The 23,520-nt window shown below is 38.9% G+C and overlaps 1 protein-coding gene across 16 annotated transcripts in view; it reads right to left on the bottom strand.

The window, feature by feature from the left end:
* ROCK2 (Rho associated coiled-coil containing protein kinase 2) overlaps positions 1–23,520 on the bottom strand; it is a 75,675-nt gene that overhangs the window by 21,225 nt on the left and 30,930 nt on the right. For 7 of the 16 annotated variants that reach the window (XM_083431420.1, XM_083431410.1, XM_083431422.1 and 4 more), the window contains 16 exons: positions 22,891–23,028; positions 20,512–20,772; positions 13,253–13,397; positions 11,966–12,104; positions 9,232–9,323; positions 8,206–8,365; positions 7,643–7,730; positions 7,301–7,312; positions 6,323–6,411; positions 5,251–5,299; positions 3,831–3,966; positions 3,620–3,711; positions 3,186–3,432; positions 2,808–2,914; positions 1,855–2,014; positions 126–286 (listed from right to left, as the gene is read on the bottom strand). In XM_083431420.1, the coding sequence (XP_083287546.1) occupies positions 126–286; positions 1,855–2,014; positions 2,808–2,914; positions 3,186–3,432; positions 3,620–3,711; positions 3,831–3,966; positions 5,251–5,299; positions 6,323–6,411; positions 7,301–7,312; positions 7,643–7,730; positions 8,206–8,365; positions 9,232–9,323; positions 11,966–12,104; positions 13,253–13,397; positions 20,512–20,772; positions 22,891–23,028 (2,076 nt within the window). The remainder of the gene's footprint in view (positions 1–125; positions 287–1,854; positions 2,015–2,807; positions 2,915–3,185; positions 3,433–3,619; positions 3,712–3,830; positions 3,967–5,250; positions 5,300–6,322; positions 6,412–7,300; positions 7,313–7,642; positions 7,731–8,205; positions 8,366–9,231; positions 9,324–11,965; positions 12,105–13,252; positions 13,398–20,511; positions 20,773–22,890; positions 23,029–23,520) is intronic. The other 9 variants (XM_083431419.1, XM_083431421.1, XM_083431417.1 and 6 more) reach the window with 3 other exon arrangements.

Below are 23,520 nucleotides of genomic sequence, written 5' to 3'. Positions count from 1 at the left end.
GAACTAAGGTAAAGAAGCTAAACAGAAACTTGGTACAAAATACCACTGATGGGTGGGGGAGCCTTATGTAGACCTAACCAGGAACAACACTTAAATATATTGCAAATTTCCTCTTTAATACTTACATTCTCACTTAATCTATCCTTTTCCTTTAGCAACTCATTTATTTTCTGTTGCGACTGCTTCAAGTCACAATCCAACATGGAGCACCGCTTCTCTACTTCTAATAAGCAGTTTTCCACTTTTAATTTTAAAACTCTTTCTTCCGAAAGCTTCTTTTCCATTTCTGTGAAGCAAAAGAGAAACAAACGCATCACCGCCATTTAATGTAAGAAAGTTAATATACAGCTTGACATTGAAAATACAGCTGACAGTGAAGGACCAGCATAACTGGAATCCTCTTAAATTAGACAAAACAAATACTCTGAAGAGCCTATTTGTCAAACACTTTTCAGTTCTACCCAGCCAGCTTGAACGAGAAATTTAAGTTACATAAGCAGATCTCCTCAGCTTCAATTTACTGTCAAATTTCTGCTTCCTACTCAAAGAGACGTTCATTTACTGTCTACCCATATTCACTTTTGTGAAAGTGAGATAGACTTTTTGATGCATGACTGCCCGCCAGTTTTATCTATCTTTTATCTTTGACTAGACAGTTCTGGAAACTTCTGTACATTCCAGTAAAACATCAAATAAATTCATTAGCATTGTTAAGAGCATGAGATTTATTTCTAGCAAAATTTACATGCAAAAAAGTTTTTCCTTTCTTTCCCAAGCTATTCAATGCCTGTCTTAAAAGTGGCAAGATGACCTAAATTATCTGGGTACGACTGACCTCAATTCTGTCAAAACCATTTTTAATGCCATCCTTGCTCATCCTTTTGTTGTTGTTGTCGTTGTTGACAAAATATAAAACGTCAGACACATTCAGAGGCACCATTATGCAATTTGTAAGACCCTTAACAGCAAATTCTGTGATTGCCTGTTCAGAAATTAAGTCCCATTGGGTCGAATCCGACCAAGTCACTGCATGAGCAAATTACTTCTGCTTGTGCCACAGAACTTCCCTCCCGCTTCTCCACCCACACCTACCTATCTGCCCCAGAGGGTTGGAGGAATCCAGAGAGGAAGTTCCATTGTGCAGGCGTTAGTTGTTCCACTCACACAATGATTTCACGGAATACAACCCGTTGGCTTCAATGGAGGCTACTCTCAGGGATGTGATCACAGAACTGCACACTAAGACGTATGGATTGCTGAACATATGTACAGTGGTACCTCTGGTTACGAACTTAATTCGTTCCGGAGGTCTGTTCTTAACCCAGAACCGTTGTTAACATGAGACACGCTTTCGCTAATGGGGCCTCCCGCTGCTGCCGCGCCGCAGGCGTGCAACTTCCGCTCGCAACCAGGAGACCTACTTCCGGGTTAGCGGAGCTCACTACTGAAAGCATTCGTAAGAAGGACCGGTACGTAACCTGAAGTTCCACTGTAAATATGACAGCCACAGTGCCCATGTTGTCCCTGCCTCTGACCAAACCCCCATCACCAAATAGGAGTTCTGAAGCTAAACCGTCTTGGTTTATACTATGCCAACACAACTAACTTGTGCTAATAAAGTTTTAAATTCAGATTAGCCATTGTGGATGGTGGCTAGAGAATTGGACTTATACGGGAAAAATCCAGTTCCATCTCCACTCAAGTATGAAGCTGGCTGGGTAATTATCTCTCAGTCTAAGCCACAGTACAGAATTACTGTGAGGCGAAAATGCTGCTGTGATTTCCTTGAAGAAAGGATGTGATATGAATATAATAAATAAATGAAGTTATGAGTGTGTGAAATTAAAAGCTTACCTTTCATGGCTTCAGATTTGGCTTCCTCAATGGACTTATAGCTATTATTTTTGTCTGCTAGTCGGGCTTTAGTTGCCTTATGTTCATTTTCTTCCTGCTCCAAGTTCTGCTGCATGACCTTAAGCTTGTACGTCATATCTATCTCCATGTTGCTCTTCTCCTGTTAAGTAAACACACAAAAATGTAATTGCTTGACTATAATCCCACTAGTGCCATAAACCAAAAATATGCAATCTGATTGGAATGCCTGTTCAGTCATTACAAGAAAAATATAAGCTTCGATTCACATTTCTGACTGTGTCTTGGTCTTCGCCCAATAAAAGACTAACCTTATGGCACACATTCATTTGGAAACAGGATGTTTATTAGAAGTGCTGTACATCACCCACCCCCATCACAGACCAATAGAAACTAGTGTTGCAGCATGAGGAAGATCTTCTGAAATAAAAACTTTCTGATTCTTCAGCATCGCTAACTGGCTAGCAAGATTAGCTGACATTCTTGGAACAGAAGCAACATGACAATCTCAACACTCTTCACACATCCCAAACTCCATATCCCCCATTCCCTCCATTTCTCAGCTTTCATCAAATAATTATTTACATAAAATATATCACAGCTGCCCTAACCTAAAGTTATCATCAACTATTACCACTAGAAGACAAAAGCTGCAAGAGATGGTCCTTAGCAATTGCTTCAGACTTAAAGCCAGCATAGAGGTCACAAACTAAACAGGATATGGTGAAAACAGGGCATGATACATTCACAGAAAAACACTGCCCCACTCTCACTGGGGAAACCCAGCCTGATGGGCGGGTTATAAATAATGAATTATTACTATTATTACTACTATTGCTGCTGCTATAAAAGGAATTATGAAGATCAGAATGCCACAAATACTGTATTTGCTGCATTAAATCAATAAACAACATTCAAATATCTGAGTTGTTTACCTTTTCCAGATCTGTGAATCTGTCTTGTAATTGTCTTTTCTCTGTCTCCATTTTAGTTAATATAGTCTTTCCATTTTTTACTTCTTCCTCCAAACTAGATACTCGGCCTAAAAAATGTTGGAAGAGGTCAACAAGAAAAAGAACGTTAGCCATGTGTGGCATTAAAATGCAAGGTTTTATGAACTGTGATTTAAACAAGAAAATCTATCTTCCAGATGCTTTGATGGTGTCGGAATAATTAGCGAGAAAATGTTACCACTTCTTGATCAATTAAATGGAGGGATAATAGTAATTTTTACTGAGCATGTCAATGAAACCCGAATTAAAACAAGGGCAGTTATGCAACACTGAATATTTCTAGCACACTGGTTCTCATACCCTGTAGATCACTGATAATCTCCGAGCCATGTGTTCGGTCTCTTCTTTCAGATTCTAGAGCTGACTGGAGATTGAGGAAGTCCTTCTCAAGTCTCAGCTTAGTATTCTCCAGGACACAGTTCTTATCCTGCAAATCTCTGTTATTAGCTTCCAGCTGCTGAATCTGCTTTGTACTTTCGGTCTGGTTTTTTCTCAGCCTGGCTGCTGTGTCGGACTCCGTGCGCAGCAAAGCATTGGCTTCATCCAGCTATTGAACCATGAAGAAATTTCAGAGTTAACTCACCAACCATAAACGGTCAGCTTTTAAGCATGTTCAAGATGCAGTATTACTGCAGCAAAGCATTTCATCATCAATTTTTTAAAAAATAAATATGACAATTCTTAATTAATCCCTCAGATTTTGGGCTTAATTTACAAATAGAAATGTAATTTACCTGTCTTTGTAGTTGAATGATTTTTTCATTGGATATTTGAGAGTTCTGATTCCTCTTTTTCAAATCTTCAAGTTGATCCTTTAAACTGTTAACTGTAATAAAGACAGTAAGTAAGTTAAACACAAAAGCCTTTTACAAATTCCAAGCACCAATAACACAATGTTGTTCAACATTGTTCAGCAATGGTTCTTCAAGATTCTGGTTCACATACCATCATTTTCTAGATTACGTTTTTTATCTGCCTCATGTTCTGCTTTCCGCTGATATTCTGCATTCTTGTGTTGGAGAAGAGCTCTCTCTCTTTCCAACTGTCTTAAGGTAGATTCTAGGTTTTTTCTTGAGGTTACCTGGTAAGAATAAATGGAATATTTCTCTTTTTAGAAATTGGCTGAAGGATGAAGGCACTTTTCTGAAGTTACAACACAGAGCCTATCAAATCTAATTAATGCTCTAACAACTCAAAATGTTTCTCATTTGGCTACAGTAAATATGCTACATAATGTTCAGCAGATGTGCACACAAATTCACTAACAACCACAAAATTTCCAAACAGCAAAACAATCATGCAGTTTGGGATCTACAGTGTGGATCCAAAGGCCCCTCAGGCAATCAGAAGGGAACTATCCACAGTAGCCTCTACTGTGGATGGATGTAGCCTCTACATCCATACCATTTCATGGATAGTTCTTCAGGTGGCACAGTGAGCTAAAATGGGGGAAAGGGACTGGGAAAGCCCAACTCTACTGTTACAACTCCATGCTTCAAAACTCTAGTACAAAGTCCCTAAGGAGTCCAAATTTAAAATGCAATTCATATCATATTGAAACCGGCAACAAAATTCCCAAGTCTCATGAATACAAATTAAGGTTTGGTATAGGCCCCTTTATACATGAATTAGATATAACTGATTACCAGAAATTAAGAGCTACACTGCGGGTCACATTACTTCTTCACTACTCCCATTCCCCAATGTCCACACATTAAGCATAGATTTCTGCAAGCTGGTGGAAATACACATCCTCCAGGAATAAATGGATACTCCTCTGAGACTGGAGATAATATTTATACTGGTTGAATGCACATCCACTCCAAATGAATTGTGATTTCAGAGCTCCCCAAAATGCGTATCAGACTCTGAGAAGCACCAAAATGGACTTGTGTGTTGTACTGGCAAGGCTGTTGGGTTCATATGTTGGAAACGTGAGTTCAAACTCCCACTCAGCCATGAAGCTCCGTAAAAGGCCTTAGGGAAAACACTCTTCTTTCAGTATAAGTAACCTCAAAGGTAAGGCATGAAAACCCCATGTAAGCTGCACTAAGTTCCTTAGAGGAAGTGTAAGATATAAATATAGTGAACACAAAAAGCACAACTCTATTCATATTCTCTGGAAACTATTTGCAATGTAATACAAAAACTGATTACATATTAAACCGCTTATTAATATAGCATATGGGTGTGAGAAATGTTATCTCCTTTTTTATTCTACTAAATACTGTTGGGGTAGCAACTGCCACCTCTATAGCACAATTCCACTAATTTGTCCAATGGAATACCTTCATCACCTAACGTAAAAGATTGGCTAAAACATTCAGAGACACAATGGAAAAATATAAAATAGACAATACTTTACCTCCTCATCCAATTCCTTCATTATCTTCTCTACACGATTAGTAATAGCTCTGGGAAAGTGTTAAAATAAATATTAAGTGGAAAGCACAGAATAATTGACAAGAAACAGAATAATTTCCCATTTGCTACTGTAAATCTTCTATATAGGAAAGGTATTCCACCAGTGAGATTGTATGTAACTTAACAGCAACCAGCAAAGTCAAAATTATATATTCTCCTGGTGCCTCCAAATTTCACATTGACCTGCTTCATTTACAAGGTTAAGCCATGATTTATTAAACCATGGTTTTATTGCCTGAGCCCTGGCCAGTGGTTTAACTATGGTTTGCTTATTGATAACAAATCATACTGAAGTTTTTGCTTCTTATTAGCTTATGTATCTTGGTTTCTTTTAACTGTGCCTAGGTGCTACATGCAAATCTTTCCTTAACCATGGTTTGTTTGACCATCCTATTCCAGTCTTTTGCCAAAGACAAAGGCATAAGGAGGTAGACTGTGGAACATTTCATTTGTTAAAACAAACCATGGCATAGTATTATATGTGAATGATGCCACTAGATTAATAAATTATGGGACATGGTAGTCATGCAAAAACTAACCAAGCAAGGTCAGGTAGCAAGAGGCCTACAAAATAACAGCTGCTTTTTGGTATACGTTTATACAACCATTCAGCCAGAACTATATAAATGAACATGTGTTATAAAACAAAGTGGGGGAAAGACCAAAAAGAACTATTGCATGGTGTGATTCATTTTGTTAGTTTTTTTTTTGTTAAATTGAAAGGATTAGGGTGGTTTGTAGAAACAAGAGGGATGGCTAGCTGTTGATATGGAAGGCAACCACAGCCCTCACCCTGCCCCCGCAAACAGGGATCTGCTGGGCCCTATGGGAATCCTGCACCCTGCAAGCCAACTGAGCCCTCAGAAATACCAAAGTACCAGGATAAATTAAATGTGTTAGATACAGACTGCTTTTTGATATTATGGTTCTTTATACAAATAATACTTTCAAACTGATTTCCCATTAACATTTTTGAAGACCATATTTCTGCATAAAACAGGGTGGGATTCTACCTGTATTTCTGCTCAAGTTCATCTTTGGATTGTATTTCATTACGAATTCGATCTTCCAATTTGCTTACTTTTTCCTGAAATTGTGCAAACTGAAAGGGAAAAAAACCTGGTCTTTAAATGTACACAACTTGAAAAAATAGCTCACATAAGTAAATATTGAAAGCACCATCAGCCATTTGATTGGACATCAGTTATTTATTTACTATGACATACCCACAGCTGAAACTAAACTGTGTTTATGAAGATACTCAGTAGTTCATGGGAATATCTAGAGAGCCGCTCTTCATTATGGGAAAAGTAAATTCAACTATCTGTGATGCATTTAATAAAACAAAATCTACAGAAACCTCATAATCGTGATCTTAACACACCCTCCTATCTTACACTGCACATTCCAAAATCCAACTTCAACAATTGCAAATTTCACAAATATTGTAAGTTGCCATAACAATTTCCAACATGTGAAGTTTCATATTCTAGATGTACAAACTGCAGCCCATAGGTAAACTGTGCAAATTCAAATTAGCTCATCATAGTCCACACTTTTAGGATTTTCTCTGTAGTTAAAGTTCTGGACTGCCCAACTTACTGGGAAGTGGGGGTAGACACCCTCCAAGTTTGCGAAGTGCCCTGTAAGTGTAAACATATTCTCTATAGTCTTAAGTCTACAAACAAAGGCTGCTAAGTGGCACCCAGGACACCCATGGCAAGGGAAAATAACCATCTATCACAGTTATTTTCATGCACTCACATTTTAAAAAAATCAAATAGAAATGACTGGCCATTCACAGAACATTTCTTATCTAATGGGGCTCCCTTCACCATGGACATATGAAATAAATTTATTCTCATCTGTAGCCAACTGACTGGATAATTAATCACACATTCAATCAATGATAGCTACTGCCTAAAAAAAACTATAACTTTTTTTGAAATATTACCTATTGAAAGAAAAACAATTTAAAATAATGTACTTACCTCTTCACTGTCCTGTAAAAATAAAACAAAAAAAATCCAATATAATTTTTTTTAAAAAAACAAGCCTCTTCCGTCTGTATTTTCCAACAGTCTCTAAAGCTTCACTATCTTGATTTTAAATAGTTACTTTAATTTTCTTTTTAACAACTCTTGCTTTAAAACATAAACCATGTATTTTAGTCAACAGCTCTTTTCACAAAAGCAAGACTACTCACAAGTAGTTTCAGATGTGTGCAATTAACGCTAACTACTGAAAAGCAAGTCTACATCGCAAGTATTATTTATCATGCATAACAAACACTTTACATATGTTTAGCCCTTATTAAAAAGGAGAGTACTTGCCTCATTTTTCTTTGCCTCTTTTTTCCTTGCCCCATTGTTCTTGCAGGGTTCAACTTCCCTACAGAGCTCAGAAAAGTCACTTAGCAACCTGTTGAAAACAACTCAAGTTTTCACAAACTCCACAACTATGCCAATCAACTCATTTTAATCAATTCTCTCAAGTCTTAATCCCCACTAGACTGCTCTCAGAATGAAGGCAGCTTTATTCAGCACCACTTCTCTTCCTTTTCATTTTAATTGACTCAAAGGCGGAAAAGATGGGGTGCTTTTCTCAAACCCATACAAATGTTCTAATTTTTCAAGTACCTATGCAAGTTAAATGTATTTATGTGCAGTAATATATTGGTATGCAGAAACTTATTGCAATACCCTAAGATTATTCAGATTCTGCATGTACTGTTTGCTCCCTACCCACCCTGCAAAGAGCCTGTGCTGAATACAGTATTGATGGATGCTAGAAAATGCACAGTACAATGCTTAACTTTGAAAACTAATTAAACAATTCTATTATGAATAGAAGCAAGCATTATTGTTATGTTTATCATTAAAAGTATATTACATACAGGTTCTCTCTAAAGTAAGTAAATCCTATGAAAGGCAACTGGTTTCCAACAAAGGCTTTGGGGACTGGAAAGGTTTCAACATCCCCTTTGTCGTCTTCAATATCGTCAAAATTGCTGCTGTCTATGTCACTACTCAGCTCAGGTACAACTGGTGCTGCAGCTAAAAAAAAATGGAAAATAGTTATTTAAATCAAAATTCTTTTTCCCACTTCCACAAAAGCAATTTGCATGGTATAATTTGCTAGCTATCTTCTGCAATGAGCCAGGGTCTTGAAAAGCTCTGTTTTACAAGTCTTGAGAAACAAAAACACAGAAGCTTAGCTTCTGAGAACTGCAAATGAAAGGGAACTGCCTCTTTGCTAAAGCTTCTCTGGAAGGCTGGGGGATGCTCCTGAACAGCATGAGCTGGGGCATTACCCAAAGATGAGAAGTAGCTTGCAAAAGCAGAGCTGCAAGAAGGCTTTTCAGGAAGTGCAGGGAACTGCTTGAAAGGGCAGAGAAAGAGAACCTCTTTTGTGAGCTTCATTCTGCTCCCCGTACTTAGGACCCAAGCTAGGGAGTTTGGTGGACCACAATGAACAGTTGCACTGATGGTTTTTTAATAAGCTGGTTGTTTATAAATAAGTAATACCCCAAATAAGAATTTTCAAGAATATTTTCCCAACCACAGAAACATTTTTCTCAGATGGAAGCAGAACCAGAGCCATTATTTATACATTTCTATTGAACCAAAACATAATTCAGGCTACATATTTAGAGTAGTTGTTTGACTAAACAAGCATGATGTGGTGGGTGTTAGCAAAACAGAATGAAATTCTTACCCATTCGTACTCAATAAAGTAGTGCAGTTGAAAAAAATATAACTATTGTAAAAGCCTAGACACTTAGAGAAAAATGTAACTTACAAATATAAATGCCCATAGAAACCATTTTAGAACCCCTGCATTTTAAATTCGACAGTAACCCAAAGTAAGTTTTTTTAAGTAAGAAAGAACATATTTTTCATATTTTAAAAATGATACTTACTGTCTCGAATATTATCCCAATCCCATTGGTCATGCTTAAAGAACGGATGAGATTTAATTTCCTCTACTCCACTCCTTCCAAGACGTACCTCCCTAAACATAGCAATTAAATCAATTCTTGTATTATCATCGATAATTACAAGCTAAAAAATACATTAAGTGCCAAAGATACCTAAACATTCTTGGCATTTCCTCCCATTATAATTAAATGCAATTTGAATCCTCCCATTTTGTAAGCTGTTAGGTTTCTCAGCACTCTCAACATGCAGAATGAAATGGTTAGAAATCTCAGCCTGCCATGTGTGGAATAAAACATATTTCCAACTGGACTGTGTAGAAAAGGAATGCAGGAAAAAGTTCTTTTTTTAAAAAAAAGCAAACCTACGAAGTTTGCCAAACCACTGTACAAACATTTGGACGTAAATGACGGAAGACCTGGTTTCCAAACACAGAACAGTTATTCAAACCCTACTGAAATGAATATTTCAAAAACTGTATCCTTTGCCTCCAATTTAAAAACACCCGTACACATATGCACATTTTTTTCCTAAAATGTATAATGAAGCCACTATATACAAAGCTAACTCATTTCTTTTCAAAACAATTTTTGTGTTGTTAAAGGCTCACGTAAGAACATACTTTCGTACGAGAACTAATAAGGCACAGAATAGATACTTGCCCCTTGTCACTTTAAGTGCTTCAGTGGCAATTGTATATATAATAAGATGCTCTGTTTTAAATAAATACACTGAGCACCATGTTTAATATAAACAGGAAAGCACACACAAAAATTGGGGTGGAGGAGAAAAGAAAGCCAGAGTATTCTTAAATAATCCAAAAGCTCTTCTTATATACTGTATTTTTCGCCCCATAGGACACACTTTTCCCCCTCCAAAAATGAAGGGGAAATGTGTGTGCATCCTATGGGGCAAATGTAGGCTTTCGCTGAAGCCTGGAGAGCGAGAGGGGTCGGTGCGCATGGACCCCTCCCGCTCTCCAGGCTTCAGGAAGCTATCCGCAAGCCTTGGGAGCTCCGCGGGAGTTCCCATCAGGCTCCCCAGGCTTGTGGATAGCAGCCTGTATCCTGAAGCCTGGGGTGCGCTGCACAGCGCGCCCTGGGCTTCGGGCAGATATCGAGCAGCCCCACAAGCTCGGGGGACAGCGGGGAGGCGGAGTGCTGCCATCCCGCTATTCCCCGACCTGGTTTGGAGGCTGGCGGTGGGGAGAAGCAAGCTTCTCTCCACTGCCAGCCCCATAAGCTCGGGGGGCAGCGGGGCAAGCCGCTGCCCCACGGAGGCTAGGGAGGCTGTCCCTGAAGGCAGAAGAGGGAGACGGAGTGCTCCGTCTCCCTCTTCTAGCTTGGGGATGGCTGCGCAAAGCCTCTGCACCCATTTCTTTAAATGAGCAAATGAAGGAGAGAAGAAGAGATATTCCTCCCTCTCCCCAGCCCTTGAGAGATATGGGGAAGGGATGTGTGGATTCCACTGATCTGTCCCTTTCAAAAGGAAGGGGGGCAAGAGAATTATGATCATGGGGTGTAGGGGAGATGTAAGATGCTCAGTAACCCCAATATAATTTCTCAGAGCTTGTACGTGTATGCTAGGCAATAGGTGACTTGCTAAGGTCAAGGATACAGAACATGCTCCCACACTTCACAAAATGTCAAATATTTCTTCTCTTCAAGGGGCAGCAGCGTTCGAAACTCCAATTGTTCTAGGTGCATCTTGTGACAGGGAATTTTATTAGTGCGAGCAGTTTCTGAGCTCTGGGCACAGTACTGCATCTAAGATTTCAGTTAAAAACTGCCGTGGAAGGAAAGAGGACCTTTTTCTGCCTTCCCACTTCCAGTTGCTTTCTTAAGACTGGAGAAGAAACGCTCCTAGGAATATTAGGGCAGTGGGCAGGGGACGGACTAGACCATGTGAAAAATGAACATAATATATAATAACCTAGGTTTAAGGTGCCATTTAGCTCCTAGTTTTCATATCTCTGTTTCTAACACTGAGGGACAGAGAAACCTTCAATATAACTGACCAAGAAAAGTCATGAGCTCTATCTGCTATACATCAGTGGTCAATGCTGAGGGTGAAAGGAGAACAGTCCTGAAAAGGAAGGAACATTCTAGCCCTGTAAGAACCAAAAAAGCAGGGGAAGCACTTGCAACCCATCTGTCTTTAAACTATCTGAATCCCATGCAGGTCTTTCAGACAGGAAGGCCCTCTATTGAAGAGCAGCTTTATGTTTATGATTCATTTAATGCTCTATGTATATGGTAAAGGGTAATGGACCCCTGGACAGTTAAGCCCAGTGGACTTTGACTATGGGGTGTGGCACTCATCTCCACTTTCATGCTGAAGGAGCCGGCATTTGTTTGCAGACAGCTTTTGCAGGTCGTGTAGCCAGCATGACTAAACTGCTTCTGGTGCAACAGAACACTGTGACAGAAGATGAGAGCATGAAAACGTCGTTTACATCCCTGCCACGGGAATATGTATGTATATGATTTATGATTATCTCCTCACTCAAAATTTGGCTATGGAAGTTGAATATAGTGAGTGCTGCTTGAACTTCAGAAATTTTTGTTTTTAACATTTTAGTCTGACTTTGGGTAAGGCATGAAATCAGATTGGTTGCACTCACTGTACTGGACCTCAAGAAAATTCTTCTGAAAACATATTCTGTTACAGTAATTTAGGGAAAGGATTTTGTGGCGAGAAAAATCTATGTTTACATACCTGTCTGTTAAAAAGGCACAAATAAGGTCCTTTGCTTGCTTTGAGATTTCAACATCTTCTGGGAAATGTAATGAATTCTTGTGATCCATTATTTTACTATATGTTCCCACCAATGAATCAGCATAAAATGGAGTATCTCCTGAAATTAAATATGCATAAACATTAGCTAATGCAAGTTGATTACTAAAGGCAAAAACAGTTAAATAAAAATAACTTGAGACAAAAACAGAGACTCCTATGTACAAAGGTTCAAAACAAACACCTACAGCCACACTAAAACTATGGTTTAGAATTATAGGCTCATGTGCTCCAACCCTCATCACACAAGAGGAGGCTGCTTCTGCTTTTAAATGAAGCAGAGTTCCCTGTTAAAGTTTGAAATCAGAACAACTCTGTATACTCTTTTGTTAGTTCAAACAAGCCAAACTCAACCTATGCCATATGATACTGGCTTGTTCACCAACCATAACTTCCCTGAGTTTGGGCACAAGAAGGAAACCTGATTAATGTAAAAGCAGAAAATGTGATTCTATTTTCGTTCTCACAGCTGCAGAAAAGAAGGGGAGGGGAGGGAGAAGAGTAAGCTCCAGGTTCATGCAATGCTTTTGCATATAATGCTAACCATAATTTAGTGTTTTGTGCAAAGGAATGTTCTTATATATTCCTGATAAGCACAAAATATATCTCCTGGTTCTACAGCTTTCTGTACATACAAAATATAAATACAAACTCAACACACCCAACACATAAAAAATTATATCAAGTATTTGATGGGTCTTTCTTCAATTGCACATAGAACTTAATTTTTGGTCTCAGAAACATGTGATTTTTGTTAGAGGTGGGCCTGCTATACAGAAAATGGCTCCAGAGCATGTCCTTCACTGTAATTATGCTTCTTAACCCAAGGAAAGAATATATGTGGGGCATAGCTATGAATATTCCCAAGGTACCATCACTCAATATCCCTCAAGAAACGTAACAACCGGGATGGTAAATGGCTGACCATGTTACCACAACTGATTTGGGGAGCAGCATCACTTTCCATTGCAATAGCAGTTACAAAACTGGAAAGTTAGACGCCAGGTAGTCTCCATAGCAACTCTCCATGTCTTCCATGGGAGGCCCACCTAATGTTGTGGGAACTCAGGCTCTGATATCAGAAGTGTAACCAGAACTAGATTCACTCAGGGGCCACTGAGCTCTTATTGAATCAATAACCTACGTGGTGATGCACAAACTTTTGAAATCAAGGTACTAGAGGGAATACAAGAGGAAATCACTACTTACCAACTAGCATTTCATAGAGAAAAACTCCTACAGACCACCAGTCGCATTCTCTTCCATAATAACCATCACCACCTTGTGATTTTAATACTTCAGGTGATATGTAGTCTGGTGTTCCGACAGCTGTATCACAGCGCACCATCCCTGTCTATATAACCAGATAAAATGCATCAATTAAACAGAACAGCTGCTAGATTTAGGCAAGAATGCTAACTTAATCTATTTTTAAAATATAGTTCTTAAGCAGCTATGAATTTAAGGCTGCTAACTGCACTTACTCTACAACACTGTCATTACCCATTTATAAGTTCTCTTATGAAATTCATGCCACAAGTATAAAGAAGGCTTGTTGAGGGAGCTGAAGGAGTTAATCTTGGAGCCAGACAAAGTAAGCAAAAGCTGGGAATGTATGTTATGTCCGATTCATGGGCACAGAATCTACTGGAAGTCTCTGCAATAAATTGCAAGAGAGATTTGGAGCTGGTCCTAAATCAGCAGAAGACAATATATAGGCACACCTCTGTTTAGACTGAATAACATAGTCCAGTTTTTATTGCTTTTTCTGTGCTCCAGCAAAGCAGGTCTTAGAAGTTCGCAAGATAAACTATGCAGCAAATATAGAACTTGAAAGCAAGCATGTCTTTCAATATGATTTAATACTTCAGTAATATTTCTGTTCAATGCTACTGTTATGTAGTGGCTAAGAGCTTCAGTTGTGAACCAGAAATCCTGGGTTTAGTTCTTACCTCTGCCATCAACTCAGCATCTCTCAGCTTCAGCCCCACATATGCAATGGGTTTTTTTTTTAATTACTAGCCCACCTTGGAAAGATTTTTCTAATATTTTCTGATAATGATAATATCTTCAAATACTAGATACAAAGTGTTTTGGAACTGTGATATAAATTCTAATTAACAGCACTACGAAGTATTTGCATATTCATCAAAGTTAAACTTCATGGATCTTCCCCGCTTCCAGTCTCCTTATGCTCTTTACCCCCTATATTGGCCTAGTTCAGATGCAGCACTAAACCAGGAATCTCCATTCTTTTTTGGAGGTGAATGTCATGGAGACTGCACTGGCCTCCTCAAAATTCCAATTTCACGGCAGAAAAACTTGCAATGCTCCAAAATACCCCCACTCCCAAACTACAGTCAACACTCATCCACACACCCCAAAATGAAAGATAAGCAAAACAAACATTCAACACGCCTCTAAAAACAGGCAACAAAACTCACACATACCAAAAAAAACACCACCAAACACAAGCAAAGACACACACATTCCAAACAAAAACAACAAAAACAACAGGCAAAAGAAGGCAAACAATAAGCTATGCTTCATCATTATGGGCACAAATTTGTGCAAGCTTCAGGCTCCTATGCTAACACCTTCTCGGTATATTTGCAAGAGGAGAGTGGAAGCTTTGGCTTCTGTTTTCAATTAACCACAGCAAGTAGAAGCAGCATTAAGTAATTTGCAAGGCATAGGGAAGAAAGGATTCATGGGAACACAGGAGGTTCGCACACACCATACTCCCACATGCAGGTATCATCATGCTGCCTGTATATACCCACAAGTGGAGAGAGTGAGGAACAGGTGAAGAAAATGAGGAAGCAGGATCTTCTGAGCAATGCAAGTGGATTGTGCTCATACTAATTTTATGAAATGCTTTTCTGTTCATAAATGCTAAGACTAATACACAGCGAAAGCTCACTTCATTGCCCCAGGGGTAGCAAATAATGAGTTGAAGTTCTTTACTGTTTAGCGTTTGAGGAGATCTGGGTCATACAAACAGTGCTATCTTAAGACATGGGTAGGGAACTTGTCATTCTGCGAATGCTGCTGGACTGTAATTTCCATCATCCCTAACCACTGGCCAAGTTGGCTGGAATTGATTTTGTTCAAACCCAGCAATGTTTGAAGGGTCAAAAGTGTGGTTCCAATCTAAAGAAAAATGGGAAAATCCACCTTTCAACAGCCTTAGCTCCTTATTTTTTAGTACCACACTTTGTAGAGAAAATAAAGCATTTAATTTAAGGTTCTAATTCTTTACTTATTTTTCTCCCAGTTCCTCAGTCAATCTGAACTCCCTACTCCTAAGCATGTAGTTAGACACCTCCTGGTTCTAGAATTCTTTACTAGAGTTAGCCATGTTTCATGTTACACTATATAGCAGGATGACTTATTACAAGATGGTTAAGCAGCTACACTGGGACAAATACTTATAGGGCAATCCAGCAAGTAGATCCGTGTACTGAAACCTAATACAAATACTCACCAGGTGGTTCAGTAAGATATTCCCTTAGTTATGCAACCCCCAAAATAAAGTGTGCTATGTTGGCATTGTGTAACTCAAGTAAGTTGTTCTCACAAAATGGCTTATCATGTTGCACTCCACTGATATGGTTACACTTATTTATTTATTAAATTTCTATACTGCCCTTCATCCGAGAATCACAGGGTGGTTTACAAAACATTAGGAATGGCCATCTACTTGTGAGGCTGCAACTATGAAGCAGGCTCAATGTAAGGGTGTATGAGTGAAATCAAGGGTTTCAAAGGTTTGCTGACCAATAACACAATGTAAGAGCAAATATGCAGTAGTCAAAATTTGTTTCTGAACTGCAGTAACCACTAGAGGTGCTGTTTTTTATTCTTTTAGCAGACAGATCATTTTGGGCAAGAAAATAAATGTATTTAAGATGTCAGTGATAAAGGCATACTAATAAGTAACATGTAGTTACAAAAATATTAGACACTAAAAGGAATGTTTTATGGGGAACATCTCATCAAAAGTATTGTATTTACACAGCTGTGATGCTTCCCTGTTGTTCAAGAAAACTACACATGATCTGGAGGTGCTCCAGATTCTTACTAGCAGGGTGTCCAATTCTATGCAAAATATAGTAATTGAATAGGCTGAATTGCTACATCAATTGCATCTTTAGAAGTCATCAATAATGGGATTACAAAATTGGCATGCCACTGTTAACTATGTGTAATTAAGTTTCTTTTCCATATTTAACCCAAGAAAAACAAAATTTGAACACTCCAGACACAGATTCAGAGAAAGAGGTTTGATGCTGTAGTGCAAACAAAGGTTTGGTGTGTCTCCATCAAGGTTGTGAGTCTACCCAGTTGACAGATTGATCACAGATTTTGTACCATAAGAAATGCAAAGTAAGCTAGTTTTTGCACTGTTAGAAGCAAAGCGATGCCTGGAACCATAGGCCATCTAATGTTTAGCCTAATTTTACCAAGATAGTTGATAAACAGTTCTTTTATTTAAGTATCATGTTGATTATCATCAAGATTTACCAAAGCAACCATTTTATGCATATATTATTGATATTTATTGCTATAATGTCATTTATTGCTATAATGTCATTAAAGAGATATGAGGCTTGAATTATTACACTGAAACAATGGAATAAAGGAACCATCATGTAGTTATGGTTCTCAGAAAAGCCCAGAGTATGCCACATGACATAGTTATATTGCTGGTGCTGAGCAGGGGTGGCTCAGGAAACTGATTCAACAGGAGGCTGCCTGAAAAACATATATAAACCACTCTGAGCAATTCTACAGAAGAACAGGGCATAGGTCTAATTAAGCAGAGGCTGGATGCCCATCTGTTTTGAATTCTTTAGATGAGTTTCCTGCATAGCAAAGGGTTGGACTAGATGACCCTTGGGGTCCCTTCCAACGCTACAGTTCTGTGATTCTATAACTTTCCACATAGCAAGAACAGTAGTAAAACTCAAAAATTACAGGGGTGGGAGTAGGGTGGGTGCAAGACCCACTCAGCATCACAAATACTGGTACTGGCCTAATCCACAGATCCAAGTAGACAGTGATTGTTTGATTTTCCATCTGCACCAGTACATCATCATACAATAAGCCAAAATGTCAACTGTATTTTAGATAGACATAAGGAATTTTCACAGAACTTTGTGGACTGCGTGTGGACTGCTAAAGTGCATTAGTAAGTAAAAAATATCTTGTTTGCATGTTAAGAAATCTGTTATGTCTATTAGCTTTATCCACACGTTAAAAATATTTATTTGGTGCATTAGTCATAAAAGCATTGCCCTAGCCCACATCCACATTTTTAGAACTGGCTCAAATTTTGCAAATGCCGTTTTGTCAGATTTTTCTCCCCTACTAGCCTTTTGTTGATGATTGCTAATGTCTGATTAAGGACACAGCTGAATAGCATGAAATAAGTAGAATATATTTTGAAATTTATTCCAAATTAGAATCAATGGGAATACACTGGAATAAGCGTGTAAGTGCTTACAAATTAAATGGTGAAAATGTTTTATTTCAAATAAGTATGCTTGATTTATTTGATCTTAAATTTTAAAGTAAGCCATCTGAAGACCACTAGAGGATGCTATGGGTTTGATTATTATAAGCAGTAAATACATGCAAGTTATTGTGCTCATTAGGAAGCAAACATTAACACAAGAGATAGACACTGAACTCAGGTGCTATCTCGGTTGCTCAATTTTGTACATGTTTGCTATTGAGTTCACACCCACCCTAATAGGCACACTTATTTAGAAGTTAGATTCCAGTATAAAAAAGCTCATTTTCTAATCAAGCACTTAAAATTCAATTGTAACCTGACTCCATACAGCAAGAATAATAAAATATTTTCCATTTCACTAGATAAACAGATCACTCTGCTGAAACATTTTCCTTATCTTTCACCAGCAACAGTTTTAATCCATTCATGGTCACTATTAAAGCACTAATAGTTAATGAATGAAAATTTATTTCAAAGTAGTTAGCAGGGCTTTAATTGTAAGCATTCCTGAACCTGTAACTCATGAAGTAGAGCAAACTGTAGAGAGGTACTTTCTACTCCATTCTATGTGGTGCTGTAGAACTTGAAAGAGTGCTTTTTCCTGCACTGACCTGTTCATCTACTTAGATCAGAAAATTAGTCCCTCCTAATGGTTCCAGCACTGGTTGATACACAAGGAATGCCTTAGGAAGAACCTATTGAATGGTGGCTCCACAGATTTGCAACTCTCCTTCCACTGAGGTGCATCCTGTCATTTCATTCCATTCTTTTCGATGACAGCTAAAGAACCACCTCTTCTGCCAACTTTTTGGATGTAGATGGGGTGGGTTTTGATTACCGTATTTTTTGCTCTATAACACGCACCCAACCATAACACGCACGTAGTTTTTAGAGGAGGAAAACAAGATAAAAAATATTCTGAACGAAACAGTGGATGTATGATTTTTGTGGTTCATGCTGTGGCCACAGACATGTGATTTGATGGTGAGTTTGGGGTAGCCCAATGCAAAAATCCTGAGGATCCATGTGGATCCATGCTTTGTAACCACATTTTTGCACCACTGCGGCCCCAGGCAACAGTGGGTGCGTGATTTTTTTGGTGCAAGATGTAGCCATGCTATGCTATGTGACCTGATGGTGAATTTGGAGTGACCCAGTGCAAAAATCCTGAGGATCCATGTGGATCCGTGCTTTGTAACCATGTTTTAAGTGGGGAGGGAAGGAAAAGCACTCAAGGGACAAGGAGCATGCGTGGGGTGGGTGGAGAAGGATGCTGCTAATAATGAAGAAGAGGGGTACAAGGGGAGAAGGCTCCTCTCCTCTCCCACTTTGCTCCTTTAAAGCAAGCAGGCTCTGCTTTTCTTCCTCCTCCCCACTCATCCCTGGCTTAGCAATAATTTCGTTGTCCCCAAAGGGGGCAATGACAATAAAGATATTATTATTATTATTATTATTATTATTATTATTATTATTATTAGCGAGCTGAAAAACTTTGCTGCTATTTAGCGAGCTGAGTGGGGAGGAGAGAGGGACAGAGAGCCTGCTTGCTTTAAAGGAACAAACCGGACAGGAGCCGCTTACACTCGTGTAAGCGGCTCCTCTCCTCTCCCGCTTTGCTCCTTTAAAGAAGCAGGCTCTCTGTCCCTCTCTCCTCCCCACTCAGCGGCTCTTCTCCCGTTTTGCTGTTTCAAAGCGAGCCACGGAGGAGGGAAGGAAGGGGAATGATAGATCCTCTGCTCATGACTGCAGCAGATCCCACCACCACCCGTAGGCACATTCCCTCCATAACACGCACAGACATTTCCCCTTACTTTCTAGGAGGAAAAAAGTGAGTGTTATGGTGCAAAAAATACGGTAATCTCCCCTGCTTTGCTGTGGTGTTAGGATGTTGCTGCTGTTGTAATTTTAATTTGGTATAATTTTTATTATAAGTTTGTTTTCTTTATTTATGTGCACCCCCTGTGATGTAGTCAAATAAATATGCTTCCTTGCAGCCTCTCCAGGTGGCTACCCCTAACTATGTTCTATTAAGGAGATGTCTTGTTCATGCATTTAAAAACCACCAACTCACAAAGATTAGCAAAGCAGCCAGGGAAAGAGAAAAAGAAAAGCTGAAGCAGCAATTGTTTGCAAAGAGGGCAGGCAAGCAAAACAAGAGATTGCTGCTTCTAAAACGGGGTGGGTGGGAAAAAGGAGTGCCTATTATGAAAAGCATCCTATCCTCCTTTCTATACAACTCACACATAGAAGGAAGAATTCCCTGTGTGTAGTTTGTACCATAACTGTGATGGTAAAGAGCTGCACATTGTGAGAGTTTCTAATGCACAATTACTCAGACATATATATACCACTTAACACCATTGTTTCTAAAAAGTGCCCAATGAGATTACAAAAGAGATACCAGAGATAAAATCTGTTAAAATTAACAGATTTTTCTGAAAAGCCATGACCTATGTAAGACAACCTGTTGGAAAAATAGGTGCCACATCCACATAATCCCCTACTTTCCCTAAGTCAGTCTCTGGGCCTGTCATCAGACAGCCTTCTATTTTGTAATTAATGTTCTCTAAGGTATTATGAAAACTATCAACAAATGGTAAAGCAATAGGTCTTTCCTCACAAAGAGTCATTTATAATTTTCTTGCCTTTCTTAAAAAGAGATGGAGGTTTAGACCTGGAGTTCAAACCTGAAAAATAAAACCACATCCTGAATGTGCACACCAACATGCCTTCTTTCTCAGTCTTCAAGGTAGATACTACTGAGAGATAGTAGCTTGGCTGAGGTTACCTTGTGAGTTGACAGCAAAGGTTAAGAACTAAACAGGAGACTCGGCACACATTATCTTAGCCACAGCACCATGCTGTGTCTGTGTCTATGGCACAGTTAAAATTACCTCGATATAGTGCATATTATTTTAGAAGCACACATAATGAACCACATACTTACTTCATCCATTTTCATACAAGTACCAAAATCTGCAAGCTTCAGGTGTCCATATTTATCCAAAAGCATGTTGTCAGGTTTCACGTCTCTATGTATCAAGCCCATGGAATGAATTGCATCAAGAGCAAGGACGACTTCAGCAGTGTAAAATTTGGCCCACTTCTCAGGCACATCGTAATTGCTCATGAGGTTGACAAGATCTCCACCTGGCATGTATTCCATGACCATGTAAAGGTATCGGTCATCTTGAAAGGCACTAAAAAGCTGCACCCAGAAAGATGGACAGATATAAAGACTTCACAAAACCGGGCAATTTGCCACAATCTGTTGAATTCCAGTGAATTTATGGCAACTAGAGCAGCTTTTCCCCCTGCCTTTTAAGAATAGTTTTGGTATGATACAATAATTGTAGCAGATCTTTAAGGAGTTCCAGAATAATTCAGTTTACCCATCATGTCACTGATGAAACACATCTCTTATGGCTCACCAAAACATTTCAAGAGAAAGTTAAGTACAGTACTGTTGAGAAACAAGTAAGTATCCTTCCTCTGACAAGGCAGCATCAGAACTGACATCTATTCACAGGCACATTAGGAAAGGGCCAACACCATACTTGCAGCTCTTTGGTTCACATACCAGATTTTCTTTTCCACAAGCCCAATTCCCATCCTCCTCCTCCTTCACTTCCATTTCCCACTGCTTCCACTACGTTGGTAGATACCACAGCAAATCCATACAGCAGGAGGGAGAATGCAAGCAATAGTATTCCCTCACGTTTACCTTCTGACTGCCTCCAATGGTGTAATAATACAAAATGTATGATTGGACAAATATGTTTCTCTAATTCAAAAAACAATCAGAGGTAATTTAGGGAGTTGCGGCCTTTGGGTACACTACCTGCTGATAAAACCCTACAGTAAAAGATGTGCAAAGTACACCCACTATTAGAAAGTGTAGGAAGCTTTGCAAGCTCTCCACGCAACTTATATGGCAAGTGGTGATTAAAATCACAAAGACACTTCAATCCTTATAATAAGCAAAACTGTAACATCACTGAGCCTTGATTGTAGTTTACATGCTTTGTTTTGACAATAAACAAGAGAAGCTTCATATGATAGTCTGCCGGTTGTACTATGACTCATTACAAAGGCTTGATTTTTTAAAATTACACTTCCTAATAATATACAGTGGTACCTTGGAAGTCAAATGGAATCCATTCCAGAAGTCCGTTCAACTTCCAAAACGTTCGGAAACCAAGGCGCGGCTTCCGATTGGCTGCAGGAAGCTCCTGCAGCCAATCGGAAGCCGCGGAAGCAGCGTCGGACATTCAGGTTCCAAAGAACATTCACAGACTGGAAACTCGCTTCCGGATTTGCGGCATTCAGGAGCCAAAACATTCAACTCGCAAAGTATTTGGGAACCAAGGTACGACTGTATACCATTTAGTTAGCCTCAAGTGAAGAGAAAGCAGAACCCATTTCCATGGCAGTAGCAAGAGCACTGAGGCTCAAGCACCTGGGCAGAGCCTTCTTTTGCCCAGCAAAAAGTTGCTAATGCCAGTAATTGAATTATATTCCTGAAACCACAACTTTTTTTTCTGTGTAGTAGCCTGTTGATCCCAATGGGTGCTTTACTTCCCCAGAGAAAACTGTTAAATTGTACTCTTCCTGCACACCCACTGAAGGTCAATGGTATATACACTGTTGTAACAAAAATTGCCCCTTCCAGATTAAATTTATACCTTCTAACAACTTCACATCTGTAACTACAAGCCAATTTCATATATTCCTGTCAGCTTCCACACAACAAAAACACATATAAGCAATTTTACACTGTGCTGCAAATATGGCATAATTAAACTTTCTGATGGGAGGGTGAACCATTTTCAACGCAACATAATTTGTTTGAACATCACATTGAACACTGATAGTAGCAGGTATGTTTAAAATCAAAATCAAGTACAGTGGAACCTCAGGTTGCAAATGTGATCTGTGCGGGAGGCACATTCACAACCTGCAGCATTCGCAACCCACAGCGTCTGTGCACGTGTGGGTCGCAATTTGGTGCTTCTGCACATGCACGAGCGCCAAAACCCAGAAGTAACCCGTTCCGGTACTTCTGGGTTCAGCATGGTACGCAACCTGAAAACGCGTAACTTGAAGCGTCTGTAACCCGAGGTACCACTGTAATTAAATCTGAAAGAGTCTCGCATTAGCAGTTAATCTTTAAGATGGAGAAAAGAATAAAGTTCTTAAGATTCTAAACTACAAATCCAAAATGTGAAATCAACATAAAGGACACAACACTACCAATTTAAAACCTCAATGCTTATTTAAACGTCACCTCAAACTACCACAGAATTTTAATCACAAAAAACCTTACCTGAACTACCCATGGACTGTTGGCAAAGGCCATTATATCTCTCTCCTCCCAGAAAAAGGCTGAATCTGATCTTTTGAGCATTTCAAATTTACTAAGAAGTTTCATTGCATAAGCCTTCTGAGTTACTTTATGGCGAACCTGTTGATCAAAGAAAAAGAAGTTACTTACTTTATCAAGACCTTACAGGATTTAAATGAAATCCTTTGTATTTTTGTCTGTGTGACTTGGTATCCATGATATAGAAATCTGAATCCACTTCAATCAATAATAAAAATCAGTGTATAGCTATTTCTACTTCTTTGACCATTTATTTCATATATGAGTTGCCTAATAGAAACATTTCACTAAGCAGCATACAATTTTTTTTAAAACAACTATCAGCAATATATTCTGGCTGCATTTGCACCCTGGTTACCATAATGTGCTCAAGCAGGAAAGAGCCACGGTGAGCCACATAGGATGAAGGGAGTCAGAAGCTTTCTGCAAAAATCAAATCCATTATATTTATTTTAAAATGCTAAAACTCATCTCTTTGCACTGTAACCATGGCAGCTCATATTATATAGGACTGCAATTTTCTGATTTACCATGGCTGCTTTTTAAAAATAGAGGTCTCTGCCTTACAATCCT

Source organism: Podarcis tiliguerta, assembly GCF_965153285.1.
Source record: "Podarcis tiliguerta genome assembly, chromosome: 3".
NCBI classification, from domain to species: domain Eukaryota; kingdom Metazoa; phylum Chordata; class Lepidosauria; order Squamata; family Lacertidae; genus Podarcis; species Podarcis tiliguerta.
This window is presented reverse-complemented; position numbering and strand designations above follow the sequence as displayed.